The sequence below is a fragment of the Terrapene carolina genome, unplaced genomic scaffold (genome assembly GCF_002925995.2).
Source record: "Terrapene carolina triunguis isolate 2854851 unplaced genomic scaffold, T_m_triunguis-2.0 Scaffold192, whole genome shotgun sequence".
Taxonomy (NCBI): Eukaryota; Metazoa; Chordata; order Testudines; family Emydidae; genus Terrapene; species Terrapene triunguis.
The window spans coordinates 27457746-27475960 of record NW_020664543.1 but is presented as its reverse complement, the minus strand read 5'-3'; the positions used below and the strand labels follow the sequence as shown (position 1 = coordinate 27475960).

General features: G+C 47.4%; 1 protein-coding gene across 1 annotated transcript in view; it reads left to right on the top strand.

The window, feature by feature from the left end:
- The first annotated feature begins 9807 nt into the window (after positions 1–9807).
- Positions 9808–18215, top strand: part of LOC112117003 (zinc finger protein RFP-like) — a 13185-nt gene continuing 4777 nt past the window's right edge. The window contains exons 1-6 of the mRNA XM_024214811.2: positions 9808–10224; positions 12183–12278; positions 12720–12950; positions 14972–14994; positions 15977–16092; positions 17658–17714. Of these exons, the coding sequence (XP_024070579.1) occupies positions 9808–10224; positions 12183–12278; positions 12720–12950; positions 14972–14994; positions 15977–16092; positions 17658–17714 (940 nt within the window). The remainder of the gene's footprint in view (positions 10225–12182; positions 12279–12719; positions 12951–14971; positions 14995–15976; positions 16093–17657; positions 17715–18215) is intronic.

Here is an 18215-nt window from a genome sequence, read left to right as displayed (position 1 = left end):
GCTGAGCAGGGCTGTGGATGATCTCACTGGTGCATAAATGTTGGATTTAGGTGCCTAAAGTGTCATTTAGGCACCTAAGGCCCAGATTTTCAAAGATGTTTAGGTACCTAACTCCCATTGACTTCCCCAAGGATCTGGGTCTAAGTCCCTTTGTGGATCTCTGTGTCTTTGTGTATATGATCTGTGAGTGGGAACCTCACCTAACCTCTTACCTAGTGTTCAATTATTTTGGTTAGTCCTTGAGAGTTTCCAGTAATACAAACCATCATTTCTGCATGCCTGTTGGATGACAGGTGGGAAATTTAACCTCCCACTGCTTAAGGGCTGTATAGATATTGCATAGCAGGTACCTTAAACCATTGTAAAGTAGAAGAAGCTGAACATTGATTTCTCTTTCCTTTAAAGAGGTGGCCATTCAAAACTGACCAGCTATTTGGAATGGTAGTGTTTATGCTACCAGAGATGGATCGGTGCTGGTGAAGTGTCCACATTTCCAAGATAAAGGCAGTTTTATAACCTGGATATTGACACCACAAACATGGAGGGTGTGTTATGTATCTTAGATTGGGATTTTCCAAGGACCCTAAGGAAGACGAGTACCTAGATCACAATGGATTTCAATGGGAATTGGGTACCTAATTCCCTTAAATGTCTGCAAATCAGTATTTATATTGCTGTAGCACCTAGGAGCCCCACGGATAGATCAGGACTCTACTGTGCTAGAGGTTGTACAAACACAAAATGAAAGACAGTCTCTGCCCCAAGAAACATGTAATCTAAGTAACTAGCTCTCCACCTTGTCGTCAGTCTCAGCAGAGAAGACAAGGACACAATGAACCCTGGAGACTAAGCTCCTCTCTCATCTTTAGACAGACTCTCCCCCAGGTCATGGCTGAGGCCCAGTGGCCAAGGGCAGCAGGTGTGAAGCGAGCTGCCACTGGGGGTCCTTCTGTGTACAGAGTGTGGGATAACAGAGAACTCCAGGCTCCAGAACTCTCACAGCACTTGTCCATTCTGGCTGCAGGAGAGGGACCTGGGCACAGAGGGGCCTAGGAGAGCCTGGGGAGTGGCCACCTGGGACCAGGAAGGGAGTAGTGACTAGAGATGTGGTTAGAGAGAAAGCCAGCTACAGGGACTTCTCTGCAAATGGATACAATGTGGCAGCCAGTTAACCACGTAGTGAATGTAAACATTGGTGCATCTCTTGCATTGTGAACTGGTTACATTTTTGTCTAAACCACAATTTCCCATTTAAAAAACAGTTTGACAAATATTTCAACCAGCCCTACAAGGGATGCCCACAAATCCCTCAGCCCCTTAGGCTAGTATAAACCCTGCAGATCAGGGCTGTGTGTACTCACGGAGCAGAGACACTGTGGAATCTGTTCTGTACAAGAGGGGAGTGAAATTCTGATCAGTCCTCTGCACATATGTTCAAAGTTGTTCCTCTTTCTTCAGTGAATATCTATTCCCCTAAAAGTCCATTTCACCTTTTCTATTTTTCTTTACCCCTCCCCCTCTTCTTCTTATGTTACACTGAGACTTGGCCAGCCTCGGGTCATGATTGTGTGAGTATGAAAGTGGGTTAGGGCTGGGGTACTAACACTTTCTTACTTCCTTTGAGTGATGTGGGAGGAGCCCCAACACTCGTCGCTGTTATTTTATTATTTTATTAATAAAGCTTTAAAATTTAGTCACTTGGTGTGCTCCTCCATCTCCTCCCCTAAAAATCCTGCGGCCTCAGCCTGATCACCTGATGTCCCGGGCAAATTGGTAACATAAATCTGTCACACTCTTTCCACAAACAGGCTGTACCTGAACCTTGCTCAGCAGCATTTGGGGATTTCTGTGTGAGGGAGGCAGAAAGAGCCAGATTTACACAGGGGACTCAGACCCAGCAATGCAGCACCTGCTTTCAGATGCCCTGCCACCCAGTGGAACCCCGAGCCTCGAGTTAGGCACCCCGGCTCCCTATACAATGCACAGGGAGAGCCAGTGGCCTAAGAATGGGATCCACAAAAGCCAGCGCTCTGAGTGGGAAGCTGCCTCAGCCAGACAATAAGACGTGTCAAGAACAGGGGTGTGGCCTACGCCCCATCCATCAAAGGGACTGAGGGTCCTAGCTCTGAGCTGGAGGGAGGCAGCTCTCCCCACCTGGAGTTCACAGCCATGAACCCTGCCCTGGGATGAGGAGCCTGAGCCAGTTTAGCCCATTCTCACAGGAAAGAGGGGGATGGTTCCACTGCCTGTTTTGTCATCTCTGGCCCAGTGGTGAGGGCACCCAGCTAGGCTGTGGGGGACAGCTTCAAATCCCTTCTCTGCCTAGTTTGGAGCCGGGGACCTGAGCCCAGGTCTCCCATTTCTGAGGGGAGTTCCCTGGCACTGGGCTCTGGGAGCTGGGGCTCTCTCTGTCTCTCCTTTTGGAGCTGTTTCACTTTGTATAAAATAGTCATTGGAGCCTGGGTCTGCCCGGAGAGAGCATTAGCCACTAGGCTAGAAATTGCTCTCATTCGCTTCCTGTTCTACTTGTCTATAGCCACAGGAGCCAGATGTACTTCAGACATGACAGTAATGAAATAGCAGCTGCTGTTCAATTAAGGGCTCGGCTATTGCTAGTGTTAAAAGGGTATGTTAACCCTTTGTTTGCTGAGAATCATTGCCCTTGGGGTGTAGAAAGAACAAAAAATCCAAAATGGCTTTTCTTTCTTTTAATCACAGTGATAGAAAACAGCAGAGTTTGTGGCTGAAACTCTGTTTGCAAAAGAATCTCTTCACATTAACTGAGAGCTCATCATTGCCCTCAGTGTGAGCTGGCCACAAAGAGAAACTTCCCTGAGTCACCAGCAGAGAGTGCTGGAGCCCTGAAGCCTCCATGTGTCCCCTTCATTTCACAAGCCTGCTCCTGAGATGACTCTGTGGGGACACAGGGGTCAGTGCAGCCTTTGTCTGAGGTTCTGACAGCGCAGCCTCTGCACAGACCATGCTCCAGCAGTGCAGAGGAAAAGGCCCTCAGCAATTATCTCCATTGCCTCTGGCATATCCCTCTTCCCCTAACACAGAGCATGGAGATTCATGGCTGTGGGATAATGGAACAATGTCCGTGACAGACCCATGGAGCAGAAACTCCCATCCAAGGAAACTCTTTGATTTGAAGCAAACTGTGTCTGGGAATAGACCATGGTACGGTTCACATTATCTCAATGGGCTCTGAAATCTTTGCTCAGGTAGAACTCCCATCGTAGCAACTTCTATCTTATCCCATGTTTACTGTCAGGAGGGGGGAAGGGGGCACTAGCACGGGCTCTGACTCATGGCTCTGATGTGAAGTAAGAATAAATAAATGCAAAATTGCCAAATGCAAATTCTTTTTATTTTCAAGTGACCATTCAATTTCCCTCCCTGCAAACACTTCTCCATGTGCATAAATTTGAATTCAAAGGGACAACTTTCAAACACAAAGTTCAGCATGTTCTTAAGAGTTTTCAGGATCTTTGTCCTTAAAATGAAACTCCCAACTAATGTTGCAATTTTAAAAAGGACCTAATGGAGTTAGGAGTACAAATCCCATTGATTTTGAATGGGATCTATGCCCCAAACTCTCTTAGGTGTTGTTGAAATCCCACCCTAAGTACTTAATTAACCACAGACCACAAAAAATAATCATTTGGCGAGACGGCCGTGGCTACATTTCTGTGGGTTGCTTCTTTTAGGGGCTAAGAGCTCCTGCAGCAGGGGCCAAAATCCCCTTACCCAGTACATGGGAGAGCGAGCTACACTAATTGTCACATTCACATGCACACACCCCGGAGATGGGCCAGGGGAGTTTAAAGATCAAGAAACTGACCTAAAAACACACTATAATCTTTTATTAAAATCTCATGATTTTCGGGCCAATCTCATGATTTTGGATGTCAGACTCATGATTTTTAATCTCCTGAAGATGACAGTACTGCATTCCCCACCTGCCCCTGAGCAGCCACACATGGATTTTAAGCCACTGCCCACATAAGGGGGGTTGGGTTATTCAACTGGAGCCAGCCAGCTGGGGGAGCTGCTGGGGAGGAAGCTGCTTTACCAGTTCAGAGCCCAAACAGACAGGGCTGGATTTCCAATTAGGCACAGTAGGTATGTGCCTAGGGGCGCCAGTGTTCTAGCAGCACCTAAAAATTTTGCTGCTCCAGGTCCTAGCAGGGGGCGGGGACAACTGAGGGGGAGATGGACCCACGCAGCCCTGCTGCAGCGCTCCTTGCTCAGCATGGTGGACACAGTCACCTCCCAGCGGGGCCAGTGAGTGCAGCCAGGAGGCAGAGAATGGAAGAGTGGGTCTCTGGGCAGTGGGGAGTTTGTGGGGGGTGCTGGGCAGTGTGGAAGGTCTGTGTGTGTTGGGGTGCTGGGCAGTGGAGGATCTGTGTGGGGAACTGTGACATCCTATACCTTGGGGGAGCGTACTGTAAAACCCATATTCCTCGTTTTCATATAATCGTGATCTTACATATAAAGCATGCCTTGTAAGGTATCAGGGGAAGGTTATGATCTGCTGAAAGTCATTTCTCTATCCATATATGTATATCATTAATGCATATGAAGTTATGAGAATTGTGTTGTATGGTGGTCACTAAAACATGCTGTAAGTTGGGGAATCAGCCAGACATTAGTTCCCCAGAGGCAACAGCAAGGAAAGTAACCAAAACCCAGTTGGGGTGTCAAACATCCCATCAACAGCCGTTGTCCAGCAAGGGAGCTACAATGCAATGACTCACCTGCATATGAGGCCACACCAGGGGAATTGCTCAACCTTGCTTGGAGAGACTCAGCAATGCCCCCCAGACATGTCTGGACTTGTGCTCCCCAAGCACATGGACTGAGGGTATAAAACAGACAGAGTGAACACATACTGGCCCCTTCTCCTGCACCCACCTTCGCTGCAAGCAACTAAGACACTGAGAAGAAGACAAAACTCCAACAGAGGAGATTGGCTCAGGTTTAAGGAACAAACCTGTATATTAAGGACTGCAATATCCAGAAGGGTGAGAAAAACTGCTTAATCTAGATGTTGCCCAGTCTAATAGGGTTGAGAGTTTAGACTGCGTGCTTATATTTTATTTTATTTTCGTAACCACTCTGACTTTTTGCCTAATATCACTTAAAATCTATCTTTGTAGTTAATAAATGTGTTTGTTTATTCTACCTGAAGCAGTGTGTTTGGTTTGAAGTGTGTCAGAAACTCCCCTTGGGATAACAAGCCTGGTACAATCAATTTCTTTGTTAAATTGATGAACTCATATAAGCTTGCAGTGTCCAGTGGGCATAACTGGGCACTGCAAGACAGAGGTTCCTAGGGTTGTGTCTGGGACCGGAGATATTGGCTAATGTCCTTCAGTTGCACAATCCAAGGAGCACCTTACATGCCAGAGGCTGTGCATGAACAGCCCAGGAGTGAGGATTCTCACAGCAGAGCAGAGTAAGGCTGGCTCCCAGAGTCAAGGATTGGAGTGACCTAGCAGATCACCGATCCAGATAACACCAGAGGGGAATGTCACAGGTACTGGGCAGTTGTGGTGGTGGGGCTGTGCAATGGGGCACCTAAAGTTAAAAGTGGCAGGGTACCCCTGCCACCCACAGCGGTTAGGAGCTCCGAGCCACTGCAGGCAGTGGGGAAGGGAAGAGCTTGGAGCTGCTACCCACGCAGCTGCCTAGCCAATGGGGGTGGTGTGGGGACCCCACATAGGGGTGCACAAGGTGTAAATCTGGTCCTGCAAACAGACTTTTTTTTACGTTAGTTCCCACCAGACAAGGAGCAGGGACTTGAAGATATTGTGAGTGAGGGGTAGGTGTGTGTATCTCTATTTCTTATCCCTTCCTCCAAAGGGACCTGTTTAGAAACAGCAGGTCGCAGGTGGAGAAGTTTATCTAGGGAACACAAACAGACCAGGAGAGGGGAAGGGCGGTGGGCAGCTGGGCCCAAAAGATGAGCGCAGAACGTGATTGTGCATTCAGAGGCAGCCTGAGAATTTCAGAGCAGGCCTGAAAAATAATCTATTTTCATTCCCACCATGTACTCAGTTCCTGTCCACTGTGATCACCTGACTGCACAGGGCTGACCCAGTGGTTATGGGTAGGGTCATGACCCTGCCAGCAGGTAGGGGATCTTGGGGGACAACTACTGCACTGGTGGGGTGCAAAATAAACTTTATTAAGAAAATGCAAAAACAGGGAAAATTCAATAGTGAGGGGTATGGGGTTTGTTAAGGTAGACAATTGGGGAGGGGTTTCTTTTAGTAAATAGGATAGGGGGTTTCAATGGTGGGGTACAATACAGTGGGGTACAATACAGTTTGTAACCAATTAACACTGAAGTATAAATGTAACAGGTAGCTAACAATTTCTATGTAAAGAGTGTGTCACAGCAGCATATAACCAACTAACAGTATGGGTAAAATGTGTTAAATAACCAACAACTTTAGGTAAAAATGTGTCCCAGTGGTGCAAATGTAAAATGTGAGGTGTGTTAGAGAGAAAAAGGGGTAACCAATGGGGTTTTATGCTAGACTTCAGTAATACAATTGAGGTTTGGCAGCAGTGGGAGCGGGGTGAGCACGTGGGGGAAGGGATTAAAAGAGAGAGAGAGAGAGAGGAAGAAAGTGGTAGAGGAGTGAGGTTGGGGGATGGGGGAAGAGGAGCACGTGGGGGAGCAGAGACCAAAGGCAGAGTTGCTGCGGAGGGAGATTTAAACTTAGGGAGACACAGAGAGCAGACAGGCTGCAAGTTTAAACAGCAGAGAGACATTATACAGAACACAGCAAAATCTTATCTATGATTTAACTTAACCAAGACTACACAAATTAGCAAGTAACAAAACACAATGCAACAATTCTTTAAGCCTAACTTACAGAGTACAATGCAAGCAATTTTCTAAACCTAACTTAACCACAGCTATGCAAAACGAAATTACAATTTATCTAGACTAAAGGCTAAACCTAACCTAATGGGTGCACCTTATACTAGGGGTAGTTCCAGAGGGCAGAGTGGTGTGTGCCCAGGATACAGCTCCAAGGGGGGGGGGGTTTAACTAGTGGTGGCTGCAAGCAGGCTTATTTCTAGAAGCAGATTACAGATACAGACCAAGGAGTTAGCTTGGGTCTGCCTGCTTGGGAAAGGAAGCCAGCAGCTAGAACAAGGGGAGTGTGCAAGAGGTTTTTCCTTACCAACCCCCAAAGCAGCAGCAGGAACAGCAGTTTCAGCATCAGAGGACGCAGAGAGGGCTCGATTCGCTTACAATAATCAGGAGATCTCCAGGCACAAATTCGTTGTTCGTGGGAGGGGAGTTTAGAAATGGGGATACGCTCAAAAACAAACGAGAGCGGGGAGAGGGCCCCCCAAAGACCCCTAGCTGATCAGACCAGGTGGCAAAGCAAGGACCTTCTCTGGGGGTCTGATCAGAAAATGTCTGGTTTTAAGGGCAAACTCAGGCAGTTTCCCGCCAGTAACATTGATTGGTTCCCCTTAATCCAGGGGAGGAGAGAAGGCAGGGAAACTGCAGGTAGGCACAGGACATGTCTGGGCAAGTTCTGAGTCACAGGTATGACTCATATGCTTAGCTATGTGGCCACTTTAGGTCTTGCATACCTGGGCAGAGCACCCTACACCGAGCCGGGTCCGAACAAAGAAGCTAGACAAAGGAGCGAAAAAGTCCCCACCTCCCTGAGCAGAGCAATGGCTCCAGTTAGTCTGCACAAGCCATTTCCATGAGCAGGGCCAGGCTGTGACTTTGGTCAGTTCCATGGCCGGGGGAGCGGCCACTCAGCACAAACAGAAAGGAAGGGGGAAAAAGGAATCCAACAGGGGGACAGCTGTAACAGACAGGTCAGTGAGAGGATTATTAGACAAAATTTACTGATGTATTTTCCCTGCGTGTAGCTTTGTCTTTATCCTCCTTTCCCAGGCTCCTAATGCAGATAAAAAGCCTGGTCTGGTGGTTTAGCTGTTCACTTGGAAGACCCAGGTTCAATTCCCTGTTCTGTGACAGTCTTCCTGTGTGACTTCAGTTGAGTCTTTTATCTGTTCTGTGCCGGACATTCCTCTCTCTGAAATGGGGTAGCAGCTCTTCCCCCCTCTCCCAGGAGTGTTGTGAGGCTAAACCTATGGCACAGGGTGGGCAGGCAAATAAGTACCTTCAACAGTCAGAAGTGCAGCTGTTTCCTTTCCACGTCAAATCACATTGGGGTTGCCACAAACTCTCCTGATTCATCTCGAGTCTTTCAATGCCTGGTGCATTTCCTAAAGCCTCAGCTCTGGGAATCCTGAGATACCAGGATCACAATGGGCATTTCGACTTCCCCTATGGTGATCTTCTGGTCCGGGAAGAAAGTCCCTGATTGCAGCTTCCTGAACAGGCCAGTGTTCAGAAAGATGTGTGTGTCATGCACCTTTCTGGACCAGCCTGTGTTAATGTCTGTGAAACGCTCACGGTGATCCACAAGCGCCTGGAGAACCACTGAGAAATACCCCTTGCGATTAATATACTCTGTGGCTAGGTGGTCTGGTGCCAGAATTGGAATATGAGTGCAATCTATCGCCCCTCTGTATTTAGGGAAGCCCATTTGTGCAAAGCCACCTACAATGTCACACACCTTGCCCAGAGTCACAGTCTTTTGGAGCAGGATGCGATTAATAGCCCTGCAGACTTCCATCAACATGAGTCCAATGGTAGACTTTCCCACTCCAAACTGATTAGTGACCAATCGGTAGCAGTCTGGAGTAGCCAGCTTCCACAGTGCAATTGCCATGCGCTTCTCCAACGTCAGGACAGCTCTCATTCTCGTGTCCTTGCACCACAGGGCTGGGGCCAGCTCATCACACAGTCCCATGAATGTGGCTTTCCTCATCCAAAAGTTCTGCAGTCACTGCTCATCATCCCAGAGGTGAAACACGATGTGATCCCATCACTCAGTGCTTGTTTCCCGAGCCTCAAAGCACCTCCCTGAATGCCACAAGCAATCTCGTGTGGTAGCTACTACGCGTGGTGAGATCAATGTCACACTCCTCTTGCCTTTGTAGTTTAAGGAATAACTCCACTGCCACTCGTGACATGTTGGTCAGAGCGAGCAGCATACTGGTCAGCAGTTCGGGATCCATTCCTGCAGCCCGAAAAAGGCAGTGCGCGCAGTACAGAAACCATTGAAAGATGGCGCCAAATGCGGACAGAAGCACAGGGATTGCTGGGATGTGAAGCAATGCATCATGGGGCATCGGAACAGGACCCAGGATGCCCTGCGACTCCCTCCTCCTTCCCACAAGTCTTAGCGGCAGAAGAGGAAAAGATGCTCTGTGGGATAGCTGCCCAGAGTGCACTGCTACAAATACTATTGCAAGTGCTGCAAGTGTGAAGACCCTGTTGCGCAGGCAGCTGACAGTGTGCACACACAACAGTGGTTTCCCTTCAGCACTCTCTGAGTGGCGCTGTAACTGACCGTGCTGTAACTCTGCCAGTATAGACATGCCCTAACATCCCTCCTGAGACACACAGACCCTGCTCCTGCAGGCTCAGCAGCACAGGGGGACACTGATGCCCCTGTGAAGCCCCACTGGCCCTCCACACTAGCAAAAGGGGGTGACTGCAGGACCAGAGCGCTAGTGGCACATTTTTCACAAAAGACTCCAGGGCTGAAATTAACAACGGGCTCCTCCCTGCTCAGCAAACAATGAGAGTCAGTTCCAGGAGGGGAACTCCCAGTTGTTGCTCTAGGCGGGACATATTTCTGAGCTCAGGAAATTGAAACTTACCTGTTACACCACCAAGAAGGAGCCATGGCTGCAGAGAACCCTGTGGAAAGTCTCCAGGATGAAGCTACTTGTCCCATCTGTCTGGAATATTTTACAGAACCTGTCACTCTGGGGTGTGGGCACAATTTCTGTCGAGCCTGCATCACCCAATGCTGGGAGGGATCTGATATAGCCGTCTACTGCCCTCAGTGTAGAGAAACTGTGCAACAGAGAAACCTCAGGCTGAACAGGCAGCTGGCAAACATGGTAGAAATAGCCAAACGGCTGAGTTTACAGGCAAAAAAGGGATCAGGAGTGGAGAAGGTGTGTGAGAAACACCAGGAGCCTCTCAAGCTCTTCTGTGAAGAGGATCAAACCCCCATCTGTTTGGTGTGTGACAGATCCCGGGCTCACAGAGCTCACGCTGTGGTTCCCATAGAGGATGTTCCCCAGGAGTACAAGGTAGGGAATTGCTGTCCAGTCTAATGGGTAATAACTTTGGATTTTAATTATAGGTTAATGTCATCACAAGTTGCCCAAAACAGTTGTGATTGTGTCATTCAGCTGTGTGAAGCCTTCATTGCATGAAAACTGCTATAAAAATGAATGATACTCCAGCCTGGCAAGAAAGGCAGATGAAGATTTTAAATTTGTCTGATGTGGGAAACTTTTCTCTGAGAAGTGGAATCCTTTTCAATCCTGCTCCCACAAGTGCAATAAGGGAACTTTCTACAGACCAGGAGCTGTTAAGTGACCAGTGAGGTTTGAATCACAAGAGCTGCTGGTGGATCTAAGTGGGAGTGTTGCCTGCAGCCTGGAGAAGGGGGAGTTACAGGCTGTGGCTGTTATTACTGATTGTATCACAGTATTTATTATTGTTATTTGCATCCCAGCAGCCCCTACAGACCCCAGATGAGATCTGACCTCAATTGTGCTGGGCCCTGCACAAAACCCAGTGAGGGATAATTCCTGCTCTGAGCCATTTGCAGTCTAACTGGACAAGACAGAAAAAGGATGGGAGGGGAAACAAAGGCACAGTGCTGGGAAGTGACTTGTCCAAGGTCACTCAGCATGTGTCACTCAGCAAAGCTGGGTATAAAACCCCAGTTTTCCAAGGCCCAGGCCAGTGTCCTAACCACTAGGACACAGCACTGAGCAGTGATGAAGTCTGGCTATTAGGAAAAAAAGACTCTGTGATAAAGGTCCCAGGGAAATGAGGTTTCCCACTAGGATTCTGAATTCTTGTGTTGCTGTATGAGGGGTTAACCTCCGATGCCGGCCTGCACTAGAGGAGGTCGCTGTGCTAAACACTATGTGGAACCCAAGCACCGTGAGTCCGCACACAAAAGGGTATAATAGAATAATAGAATATCAGAGTTGGAAGGGACTTCAGGAGGTCATCTAGTCCAACCCCCTGCTCAAAGCAGGACCAATCCCCAACTAAATTATCCCAGCCAAATACCATTGAGATTAGACTGGATTGCAACAAAACTAACCTGTGGGTGGTGCTGACCTGTGTGAGTCTGAAATGTTTTATTGTGTAGGTGGGCAAGGACCAGCCAAAGTGGTCCATTAATCCCACAATGCAGCCTTTTGAAATCTCCCAGAATCCACTGCTTCTGGGACTGTGGGGTAGCTACCCAGAGGCCATTGCCACAGAAAAGGTTTAGGACAGCAGGAGGGCAAACCCCAGCTGTCCTTAACACAAATCAATACATCTAATGGGGTTTGCCCTAGGCCTTAGATCAGTTCTGTCCAACCAGTCCAATCCCCAGGGGTTCAGGAATGAAAGTCAATGGAATTGGGCTCCAATGAGAATCCCAGCCTATATGTCTGCGTCTGGTGGCTTCTGGGATTGGTATCACTTTGTTTGTTAAACCTTCTCAAAAATAGCTTTATTGATCACCGCTGTGGGACACAAGTTTCTTGCTGGTTTAACTCAATGGAGAAAGTGGACGTAATAACTCCAAATAGTCTGAATATAAAACACTCCCAGTTTCCATAAATAAGGTTTCAATTCCTTCGTATCTCTGATGCCCTACATCTAGTAGGACCCATTGTTGTACACAGTTTTGCTGTAGCCATGTTGCTCCCAGGAAATGAGAGAGACAAGGTGGGTGAAGTAATATCTGCTAGTGGCCCAGCTTCTGTCGGTGAGCGACAAGCTTACACAGAGCTCTTCTTCAGGCCTCTAGGAAAGAGCACGTTCCCCAGACCTGAAGAAGAGCTCTATGTAAGCTCAAAAGCCTGGCACTCTCACTGACAGAAGCTGGACCAATAGAAGACATTACTTTACCCAACTTGTCCTTCTAGTAGGACCAACAGTCATCATGAGTGTTGCATTTTGGGTGGAAAACCACCCCCTACCAACACACTGTTGACCCTCAAAATAAAACCACTAAATCATTTCTGTTTTTCAGGAAAAGATCCAGGCCCATTTGAAGACTCTGAGGGAAGAGAGAGAAAAGCTGTTGGGATTGAAAGTAAATGGAGAAGAGAGAAGCCAGGAGTATCTAGTAGGTGCCCCTTGTTTATCACCTGCTGGGACATAGAGGTGGGAGGTTTGTCTGTTCGTAGATTTATCTATGGCTTTGGTGAACATGGGCTTGTGTGTGTTTCTCCATGATCATGGGATACTCTGCATGTGTGTGCACATGTGTGTGTATCACAAATGTTCTTTCCTTGGAGGAGGAGAACAGCACCTTCTGAATTTTAATTAATGAGTTAATTAAAGTTAATTAAAGATGTATTTTAATTAATGAGTTAATTAATGTCCCTTGTGGCTTTCACAAAACTTCTCCCAGACTGAAATGATTATATCTCAGCCATGGTGTCTGCAGGAGTCTGCCATCATTTCTTGCATTTTTTAATCATTTTAATCATTTATAGAAATTGTCACCTGAAAGCCCTCAGCCTCCATCCACATTCCTGACCAGCCCTTTACTCATTTTTCATAGAAACAGACACAAACCGAGAGGCAAAAGATTTTGCTTGAATTTCAGCAACTGCGGCAGTTCCTGGAGGAACAAGAGAGACTCCTGCTGGCCCAGCTGGAGAAGCTGGACAAGGAGATTGTGAAGACACAGAATGACAATGTCACCAAACTCTCGGAGGAGATTTCCCGTCTCAGTGAGCTGATCAGTGAGATGGAGGGGAAGTGTCAGAAGCCAGCGAGTGAATTCCTGCAGGTGAGACTGAGTTAGAAACATCCCAGATTCCCACACAGGGAAGGGAGGGCTCCTGAATCATAAGCACGGGTGTCCAGCAGTCAGGGATTTCGGTGTAACTCGGTATGTGCATTCCTGAAATGTGAATTATTATTGTTCTTTGCAGAGTTACAGACACATAGATATTAGAGAAGGGAAAGGCCCATTACTTCAGGGAATCATAGAATCATAGAATATCAGGACCTCAGGAGGTCATCTAGTCCAACCCCCTGCTCAAAGCAGGCCCAATCCCCAACTAAATCATCCCAGCCAGGGCTTCGTCAAGCCTGACCTTAAAAACTTCTAAGGAAGGAGATTCCACCACCTCCCTAGGTAACCAATTCCAGTACTTCACCACCCTCCTAGTGAAAAAGTTTTTCCTAATATCCAACCTAAACCTCCCCCACTGCAACTTGAGACTCCTTGTTCTGTCATCTGGTACCACTGAGAACAGTCTAGATCTGTTGCCAGCCCAAAAGGGCCTGAGGAGGCAGCAGCAGGGTTCGTTGCCCGGTGTGCGCCACACTAATAGACACACCAGGTGTGGAGAAGTAAACCAAGTTTATTTGAGATCTCAAAGTGGTGCAGGGAGACAGGCACGTCTCAAATCAAGCACAGCACATACAAGCAAGTGTTCCCTTTTATATTCCAAGCTGTGTTCAGTAAGCCTTTGTTCTGTTACTTTTCCCCCCTACCCCTCCCTCCCAGACAACAGTTACAGCAGGTACACATTGTGCATGTTAGAAAAATTTCCCTTCGTCTGCTTATCTTTTGGCCTTGCAAGGCCTGTGCAGCAGTCTTCCCCCGTCTTATCACTACGTTTCTGTTAGTGCAAGCAAAACAGCAGCTGTCTGCTAGAGAAAGCTGGCCATTACATTTCTGCTTCAGCCTGCTTCAGCATGTAAGCAGTTAGCATAGAAGTAGGTGAAAGTTCACAAGATGGAGTCACTGTGGTTCACTTAGTCCCAGAGCAAAGGAGTTTCATCGGCACCTATGGCCTTCCACTCCCCCGAGTTACCTGGTAGCTATGCCTAGTGACACCAACAGATCCATCCTCTTTGGAACCCCCTTTCAGGTAGTTGAAAGCAGCTATCAAATCCCCCCTCATTCTTCTCTTCTGAAGACTAAATAATCCCAGTTCCCTCAGCCTCTCCTCATAAGTCAAGTGCTCCAGCCCCCTAATCATTTTTGTTGCCCTCCGCTGGACTCTTTCCAATTTTTCCACATCCTTCTTGTAGGGTGGGGCTCAAAACTGCACACAGTACTCCAGATGAGGCCTCACCAATGCCAAATAGAGGGGAATGATCACATCCCTCGATCTGCTGGCAATGCCCCTACTTATACAGCCCAAAATGCCGTTAGCCTTCTTGGCAACAAGGGCACACTGTTGACTCATACCCAGCTTCTCATCCACTGTAACCCCTAGGTCCTTTTCTGCAGAACTGCTGCATAGCCACTTGGTCACTAGTCTGTAGCAGTGGATGGGATTCTTCCGTCCTAAGTGCAGGACTCTGCACTTGTCCTTGTTGAACCTCATCAGATTTCTTTTGGCCCAATCTTCTAATTTGTCTAGGTCCCTCTGTATCCTATCCCTACCCTCCAGCATATCTACCACTCCTCCCAGTTTAGTGTTATCTGCAAACTTGCAGAGGGTGCAGTCCACGCCATCCTCCAGATCATTAATGAAGATCTTGAACAAAACTGGCCCCAGGACCGACCCTTGGGGCACTCCGCTTGATACCGGCTGCCAACTAGACATGGAGCCGTTGATCACTACCCGACGATATACCTAGCTTTCTATCCACCTTATGGTCCATTCATCCATCCCATACTTCTTTAACTTGCTGGCAAGAATACTGTGGGAGACCGTATCAAAAGCTTTGCACAGGGGCCAGGGCAGGGCCACTTTTCCCCATATTTCCAAAATCCCTTCCCTGGGATCATCACCTGTGTGTGTCAGATGGAACTCTAGATTATTTTTTTCTTTTTCCTTTCTCCTCTAGGATGTCAGACTCACCTTGAGCAGGTATGTGACTCTCTCTCACTCCCCCTTACACTTCACAACACTGGGAAAGAGTTTGGAGATGATGTTAGCACCGCATCTCTCCAGGGCTGTACAGCAAAATGTGCAGGGAAGGTCATACTTTTGACACAAATCTCTCTGATCAACTTCATCATGAGGTTCTCACCCTTTTATGGAAGCCTCAGAAATTTCCTATTGAATTGGAAAGATTGACCTGAGTGATATTCTTGAGAAGTCACATCCCTGGGGGACTGGCTGCCTCAGGATTGTGGGGAGGGAATATGGGACTTTCATCGAATAATAGAATATCAGTGTTAGAAGGGCCCTCAGGAGATCATCTAGTCCAACCCCGTGCTCAAAGCCAGACCAATCCCCAGACAGATTTTTGCCCCAGATCTCTAAATGGCCCCCTTAAGGATTGAACTCACAACCCTGGATTTAGTAGGCTAATGCTCAAACCACTGAGCTATCCCTCCCCCAATAACTGAAGGTTTTTTGATATAAAGTCACTTTTCCCTGACTGTGATATAAAGTCACTTTCACTGCTGGGGCCCTGGTTACCATTCAGCCCAAGACAGCAGTGGTCAAAAGTCTTTCCCACCTGAGGACTGTTTGGAGACCTGTGTGGAATGAGCAGGGAAAGGGGGAGTTGGTGCCTCAATCTAGTTCCTAGTGGATACATTTTTATAAGACTTATCATGGGAACCTCCTGTCCTTCAGAGCATGGAGGCCATGGAGTGAATTGGCCATGCAGAATCAATTCCCCTTTTATCCCCAGACCTGGTCTCTCCAGGCCAGAGTTGAAGAATATTAATGGGTCCTTTGGGGGGAAGGTTGCACTGCCATGGCCTGTGCTGCATCTCCTCTGAGGCTGGGAGCAGTAGAGCAATTCTAACTCCAGGCCCATTAGACCAGCAGCTCACTAGCAAGAACTTATAATGAGTCACTAAATGAAATATAACCATGTGAAATTGTTTCTCTACAGATGTGAGAAGGGGAAGTTCCAGCAGCCAGTGGCGATTTCTCCTGAACTGGAAAAGAGACTCAGTGATTTCTCCCAGAAAACTGTTGCTCTAATGGAGACTCTGAGGAAATTCAAAGGTACTGAGAAGGGATCTAGGAGGGGAAATTCAGATAAGCCTCTGTGACTGTGGGAGGAGAATGGCTCTGGCCAATTAGTTCATAATTAGATGATGCATCTCTTTAATTGTCGGGTGAGAATGCCACACATTTGGGGGCCAAGATACTCAAGCTGATTAATTCAAGCCTTTATTTGTACCAAGAGCTTGCCTTGCAATTACAATTACTATTATGACAGACATACAGAAAGAAGTACTGCCCAGTTACCGCCTCCTTAATGTAATAAATAGTGGAAAACAGACAAATTGAGCAGATGTAGCAGGGGCCCAGGTGTCAGGGCATCTCACATTAATTCGTGACTTACCAATGGTCACAACATTAAGGCCCAAATTTAGCAAAATACCCTAATTTGGGGCACCAGAGTTGCTCTCTCCCAACTAGAGAGCTGCAGGGCAGGTGCTCCAGAGCTATGCAGCATCCACAGATGCAGGTGGAGTCAGTGGGAGCTGCAAGTGCCCAGCTCCTCTGAGAACCAGGCCCTAGGGCCTAAAGCTCAGTACCCAAAATCAAGACCCTAAATTAAAGGCCACTTGTTAAAGCTGGACCCAGCCCATCACTGTGCGCTGGTCCCATATGGCAGCTAGTTTGGGCCAAATGACTGTAGGGAAGGAGAAAGTCCCTCCCACATGGTGAGGGAACCCTCCAGCACAGGAGCCTCTTTTGCCTCCTCCCCAGCAGCTGCAGGCACAAGGCTTCCACCAACACACACTGTCTTAGGTAAAACATAAAACAGATGTATTAACTGCCGAAAGATTTTAGGTGATTATAAGTAGCAGACATAGAGATAAAAGTTGATTACTTAAGAAATAAAAATAAATGCACATTCTAAATACTACAAACTAAGCAGGATTTGAATCAAGCAATGTCTCACCATGACAGATGGCACAAGTAGGTCACAGTTTCTCAATACACAGGCTGGGACTCTTCCAGCCTCAGACCAAACTTCACCAGTTCAAAGTCTTTGTGTTCCAGATGTGCTTCTAGGTGTTGAGATAGGAGGGGCGGGGAGAGAGAGAAACCAAGTGATGACATCACTGTCTCTCTTTTTATACCTTCTTCCAGCTGCTAGAAAGATTCTTTCTGTGACGTGGGGGTCAGGTCAAGCAGTCTCCATTATGTACATACCTTCTCTAAGGAGTCTCTGGGATAGTGGATTCTTTTCTTGATGAGCCATTAACTTCTGTCTGGCCCTCCTTTGTTGTAACTGAAAGGCTGGTTGTGAATGTTCCCAACAGATTTCAGTAACACATATAGCAATACTGCATAACTTCACATGCAATGATAGCACATGCAATCCAACAGGATATTAATGTTCAACAGATGAAGATGATACCTCACAAGGCACGCATTGTTCCAAACATATCATAATTATATGACACTTGTGAATATGGGGGGTTTCATGGTGTCACTTTGAGGTACAGAGTGTCACACAGTTTGTCTTAATTAAAACTATGAGTTCAGCGTGGGGATGCTGTTATAAATATGAAAGTCTGAAATCTCCTCTCTTTTATCCCTTCCCCATCCAGACACTCCATCAGCACTGGAGAGAAAAAGAGGAGAATCCCATGGATCAATCAGACATGGTGAGATTTTAAGTGATTATCTTTAAATTATGAGAAAATTCCAGTGAAAACATCTTTGTGAGATTGTAGCTAAAGTTACCAATCAAACTGACAGCGACCATGACACACACAGCCCTAAAAATAAACACATTGAACAGTGAGGAGCTCCCATGCTGAAGTCACACAAACAATTCTGACACCAACCCCAGTGCTGAGTTCATGCCCAAGCTGATGAACAGAAACACTCTCACTGAGAAGCACCTGAACTGAGCTCTCTCCCCTGAGAGCTGACACATCCCATTGCTTTACACCGGTGCAGGGCGTCTCCCCATCGCTCTTCTCCAACATCCTACCTTTCCTTTGGGCAGGGCTGGAATCTCCCATTAGACCTTCTCACTGGTTCATGGATTGGGGAGATGCTCTTCCTCTGATGCTGGCCCCCCTCCCTTCTCTCTGGGCTGGGGGTTGGGCTACCCCATCTAATGGTACCTCATCCTCTTTGGCCTTAAGCGGCTCTTCCCC